This window comes from Alosa sapidissima, chromosome 23 (assembly GCF_018492685.1).
Source record: "Alosa sapidissima isolate fAloSap1 chromosome 23, fAloSap1.pri, whole genome shotgun sequence".
NCBI lineage: Eukaryota > Metazoa > Chordata > Actinopteri > Clupeiformes > Clupeidae > Alosa > Alosa sapidissima.
The window spans coordinates 19,786,933-19,789,432 of record NC_055979.1 but is presented as its reverse complement, the minus strand read 5'-3'; the positions used below and the strand labels follow the sequence as shown (position 1 = coordinate 19,789,432).

At 47.0% G+C, this 2,500-nt stretch overlaps 1 protein-coding gene across 2 annotated transcripts in view; it reads right to left on the bottom strand.

The window, feature by feature from the left end:
• Positions 1-2,500, bottom strand: part of epha6 (eph receptor A6) — a 37,311-nt gene that overhangs the window by 6,116 nt on the left and 28,695 nt on the right. For both annotated transcript variants that reach the window (XM_042080530.1, XM_042080531.1), the window contains exons 11-12: positions 1,774-1,882; positions 350-420 (exon numbers count right to left, since the gene is read on the bottom strand). In XM_042080530.1, the coding sequence (XP_041936464.1) occupies positions 350-420; positions 1,774-1,882 (180 nt within the window). The remainder of the gene's footprint in view (positions 1-349; positions 421-1,773; positions 1,883-2,500) is intronic.

The following is a 2,500-nucleotide window of genomic DNA, read 5'->3' as shown; positions in this document are numbered from 1 at the left end:
AGAGGTATAATACAACCAGAAAACGTCCATTAAAAACAACCCAAGCTTCTAATTGAGGTCTGCCTTCATGTGTCCAAACCTGTAGCCACACCAGGCTAGTAAACAGGGCCATCTAACTGGGACTAGGCTTTTAACAGTATATAGTGTATGTGTGTGTGTGTGTGTGTATTAATAACATGCACTAACAATAACATACACATTAACATGTGTATGTGTGTGTGTGTGTGTGTGAGTGTGTGTGTGTGTGTGAGTGTGTGAGTGTGTGTGTGTGTGTGTGTGTGTGTGTGTGTGTTAATATGTGTATGTGTGTGTGTGTGGGTGTGTGTGTGTTCTGGGTAGTTTTCTCTACCATGTCCATTATGGTAATGTGTCCTCCTCGGCTCGTTTGACTTCATCTTTGATTTGATCCACCACTGACAGCTGCTCAACACAAGACACAAGAGGAGACTCACAGTCACTAGAAAACACACAAACAGCCACTTTTAAAATGACTTAAAATTGAGTAAAATTACACAAAATAAGTATAGTATAGTATACATAGTCTTTTGATCCCGTGAGGGAAATTTGGTCTCTGCATTTATCCCAATCTGTGAATTAGTGAAACACACTCAGCACACAGTGAACACACAGTGAGGTGAAGCACACACTAATGCACACGGTGCAGTGAGCTGCCTGCAACAACAGCAGCGCCAGGGGAGCAGTGAGGGGAGAGGTGCCTTGCTCAAGGGCACTTCAGCCGTGGCCTACTGGTTGGGGTTCGAACCGGCAACCCTCCGGTTACAAGTCCGAACCGCTAACTAGTAGGCCACGGCTAAATTATAAAATTAAATATTCAGGGCTGAAGCCCCCTCAAAATGGCCTGTCGAAGCCCATGGCTTTGGCTGTGTTTGGTATGTAAATATACACACTCACTTTTACAAAACCCAAGTATAAAAAAGCCAATGCTCATTTACTGAACTCCTGTGCCATCTTTGTTGATGTTAAGAGCCGTCTTATTTGCATAAGCACAATGTTATTGGCTGGCACCTGTATTGGTGTACATTTTCAACTTTTTTACAAAAGCGACGGGAGCAAAGCAATGTAACGCAAACACCATACACGCAAACACCATACGTCAGCAAAGGATGACGTTACCCCATGTAACTGAATGAGAAATATCTCCGTCAACGCATTCAGCAGAAGCATGACAGGGAATCATCACTGCGTCCAAGCGAGCGACTGTGTTGCATTGAATGCTCTCTGTCCACATTGAATCCGTAAAACACGGTTCTAAATAGCAGAGCAACGCAGGCGACAGAAAGAAATTAGAGACGGGGTGTCCGACAAAAGTTCTGCTCAAAACACTGCACAGCGCTGCTTCACGTGTCTTACTGTGAGGACATTCCAAAAACAATGTAATTGACCAATCCCAAGCCCCACCTAGTTGGTCAAACATTACCGGATTTGGCTAAGCTGTACTGCAGCTGTCCCTGTCCGGGGTCTGAAACCCGCTGCCTCTAAGCAGCACTGCCCCTGTCTGTGGTGCTGAAACCCGCCACCTCTACGTGGCACTGCCCCTGTCCATGGTGCTGAAACCCGCCACCTCTAAGCAGCATTGACCCTGTCCGTGGTGCTGAAACTCGCTGCATCTAAGCAGCATTGACCCTGTCCGTGGTGCTGAAACCCGCTGCCTCTACATGGCACTGCCCCTGTCCGTGGTCCTGAAATCCACCCCCTATAAGCAGCATTGCAGCTGCACTGGGTGTCACGTCCAATCCCCACAGGCCCCCGTACCGTCCAGTGATGAGCAGGAAGAGGGTGAGGATGACCAACAGGGAGAAGCCGCCCACTGCAGCCAGCGCCATGACCAGCACTGAGCCCCGCGTGCCCACCACCTCTGCACCTGCAGGGGGCAGTAGAGGAGGGAGAGGGTGAGGTAGGAAAGGAGGAGGGTAAGTGGGCAGAGGGAGGAAGAGAGAGTGGGATTAGAAGAGGGAATGAAGGGATGAATATTCTTTGGGGGAAAGGGAGAAAGATGGAGAAAAACAAGCTGTTTTATTATCATGTTTCAATTTACAATTTACATTTGTTCATCTATTTACGCACGTCCTCATAATGTTGCATGTACTGTACGCAATAATAATAATAATGTCTACGTCCTCATCATGTTGCATGTACATATATGCAATAGTCCTTGCTGTCTGAGCAAAGTGCTTTACAGTGGGAGAGAAGAGGTGCAAGGGCTCTGACAAGGAGGGGGGAGATATAAATTTGAGATATGAAGCCTCTCCATCTCTCTTGAAATTTAATTTAAGTCAATTAAACTCCTACAGGTTTGCCGTCAGCAGCAGCAGCAGTAGAAGTGAGGAGCTGTAGAACGTGAGGAGTTTAATTTCTGTTTTCTCTCTCTGCAGCTTGCAATCAGTCACACACACACACACACACACACACACACACACACACACACACACCATTCACACAATTACAGCTCTTTACAGCGTTCACAGCATTCACACCACAC